Source organism: Schistocerca nitens, chromosome 2, assembly GCF_023898315.1.
Source record: "Schistocerca nitens isolate TAMUIC-IGC-003100 chromosome 2, iqSchNite1.1, whole genome shotgun sequence".
Lineage (NCBI taxonomy): Eukaryota > Metazoa > Arthropoda > Insecta > Orthoptera > Acrididae > Schistocerca > Schistocerca nitens.
This window is the reverse complement of record NC_064615.1, coordinates 662,332,060-662,335,118: the sequence shown is the minus strand read 5'-3', so window position 1 is coordinate 662,335,118 and position 3,059 is coordinate 662,332,060. Positions and strand designations below refer to the sequence as shown.

Genomic DNA, 3,059 nt, shown 5'->3' with positions numbered 1-3,059 from the left:
CAGTGGGGCTGGCCAGTGCGCCTGTGTGGGGCACAACCTGGGTGGCTGTCTGGGTGGGGCAGGGGTAGGCTGGAATGCATGTGGCTGCTCGGTGACAGCTAGTGGCATTCATGAGTCACTGGAAACTGCTGGGGCGAGCTCTGCCTGGCCGGTAGCGTGCAGAGTGTTGTCCATTACCATGTCCTCCACTAAGTGAAAGAAGTGTGCAGCAGTGGGTTCTGTCCAGATGTAACCTGGTTTGACCCTATCACTTAATCTCCAATGTCTTCCCACTGTGAGTTATCACACAGTGTCATTGTGAGTAGTGTGACCAAAGTTTTGGATGTACTGCATCTGTGCACAGCATCACATGCATTCATTGCTGTAGGTCTGCATGGACAAAGGCTTTGCTGGTGTCACGCCACAGCAGTGGGTGTGGTCAGAGGCCAGCAATGTGACTTGACAGGCATTCTGCTAGTGGTGGGGCCAAGGTGTCATGTGGCAGTGATATTTCCTCCATAAATTCTATGGGAATGGTGAACCAGTGACTGTACATGAGGTCTGCAGGTGAGACACTGATCTCTTCCTTCGGTGTCACTCACAGGCTGAGAAGTATGAGCAGTAGCGTTCCATCCAAGTGATTTTGTGGCATATCAGGGACACCTTCACTGTCTGAGGAAACTGCTCGACCATACTGTTGGATGCCAGATGGTAGCTTGTTGCCCAGTGTAGCCATGTGTCACACAGTCAGGTGATGTGTTTGAACAGTGCCCAGTTGAACTGGTAGCCACGGTCCATAGTTATGTGGCTGGGGCAGCTGAAGTGCGCCACCCAGGTGTCAAGAAAGGCAGTAGTGACTGTCTTGGTGGTGATATCTGCCATGAGCACTGCCTCTAGCCAGCAGGTGAAGCAGTCCACCATTGTAAGGAGGTAGCACTTGCCTAGGGATGGAGGAAGCAGGCCCTCAGTGTCTGTGTGGACATGTGTGAAGCGGCGTGTCGCATCAGGGAAGGCACCACTGGCACCACTGACTTTGGAATGCTGGCATGCTGTGCAGGCATGTGCTCACTGAGGGCAGTCCTTCCATAGTCCAGGCGAGATGGAAAGTGCTGCCATAAGTGACACTGTAGTGTTCCACCCAGAGACAGAGCTGAAAGTGCTGCACCAGAAGTTTTTCAGAAGAAACGGGCAATGTGTGTCTGTCATAACTGCACACCAAATCTTCCAGAAGGAGCTGCGGATGGGCACCAGTTCTAGACATAGGCCACGGGAGGAATTTTGTTGGAAACTGTCCAGTTCTCCATTGCCCTCCTAGTCTTGTGCAATGTCCTTGTAGTTCACCACAGAGGAGATGACTGCAAAATCACGAGAGAAGCAGTTAGCAATGATGTTGTCCATTCTATGTCCATCCTATGTCAGATGTGCTCTGTGAACTGGGACATATACTTCAACTGCTGTAATGTAATTGACACAGTGAACAGTTGCTGTTGTTCGTTCAGAAAATATGTGTTATAGGTTTGTGGTCAGTGAATATAATGAAGGGGTGGGCTTATACCAATGAATGTAAGTGTTTAACTGCCTGATACACGGTGAGCAGTTATGGTCATATTACGGTCATAAGCACTCCAAGAGCACTGCACAGCTGACGACTTTCACGGGGAGAAGCCGAGTGGCTGCCAGCTGCCTTCAATGTATTGTCGAAGCACTGCATTGATAGTGGTCTGGCTGGCATCCACAACAATGGCTAACTCTACATTGTGTATTGCATGAGCAAGAAGCACCGCTTCGATGGGGCACCATTTAGATGCAATAAAACTGCTCCATTTCATTTCATGAGTACAGGTAATGGGAGCCCTTTCTTTTGCCATGGGACCACGTTGCTCTGCAGTCACAGGTTCGAGCACCACAGCAGCATTATGCCGATGGCACTGGTGGAAGTTGACCATCCCAAAATAACAACGTAGGCCTTTGTGAGTCTCTGGCCATGGCATGTTCAGGATCACCTGCACTTTGTCTGGCAGAGGTGTAGATCTATTATGGGTTATTAAATGACCGAAAAACTCAATCTCATTCACAGTGAATACACATTTCCATGAGTTCATCACTATGTCAACTTCACTGAGGTGCCAGAAAACAGTTTTCAGGTGGCTGCAGTGGATTTCAGACATCTTCGAGAACATCGACCAGGTACGTGAATCAGCATGGTAACCATTGCAAGATGCCATCCAGGAAATGCTGCCAAACCTGGGTAGCATTCATAAGGCTGAAAGTCACGAACATGCTGTCAAAGAGCCTGAAGGGAGTGGTAATCATTTTTCTTTCTATATCCTCAGGTACCAAGGGGATCTGCACCTATGCCTTCAAACAGTTGATTTTACTAAGCACAGATGCACACACCAAGGCATGGCTAAAATGCAGCAGATGTGGCGCTGGATATCTGTCTGGCACTGTGCTTGAATTTAGTTTATGGTAGTCCAGCCATGGCCACCACAAATTGTCCTTTTGGGCACCAAATCTAAGATGGAAGACCACAGGCTACTCAATGGTTGCACGATGCCTTGTTGCAACATTGCCTCAAACTCGGCCTTTGCAGCTGTGAACCTGGCGGGGAAAGGCAACATGGGTGACTTGAGATGGGGGGACTGGCGATAGTGATGATATGGTGGAATGTTCGAAGCTTGACGGCCCCTGGCCCCTCAGATGGCCGAGTTAACTCCGTAAATTTGTTTAGAACATCTATGAATGGTCACGAGCATGCCACAAGTTTAACAGTGAAGGTGGCGGCGTACTGTTGCTGTCCTGCTATCTTCAGACCCGTCATAGTGGCATCCGTAATGTCTGCAAGCAGCTGGTAGTGTCTGAGGAAATCTGGACCCAGGGTCATCTTGTGAGTGAACCTCGATGCGAATGTGTGGCACAGTCGGAAAACCACATTCTGAAGATGAACGTGTAAGTTTTTATTGTGGAATTGTTTTTTGTAGTGTGGCACAGTGTTTCAGCCTTCCTATGATCTTTTAACATGATTTTGGGAAAAATCGATAAATCCAACCCAGTGTCCACCAGGTACATCACACTCCCCA

At 48.9% G+C, this 3,059-nt stretch overlaps 1 protein-coding gene across 1 annotated transcript; it reads right to left on the bottom strand.

Annotated features, from left to right (window-relative positions):
• Positions 1–1,631: 1,631 nt before the first annotated feature.
• LOC126235229 (uncharacterized) lies at positions 1,632–2,234 on the bottom strand. The gene has a single exon (XM_049943960.1). The coding sequence runs from the start codon at positions 2,232–2,234 to the stop codon at positions 1,632–1,634; it is 603 nt and encodes a 200-aa protein (XP_049799917.1).
• Between the last annotated feature and the right edge of the window lie 825 nt (positions 2,235–3,059).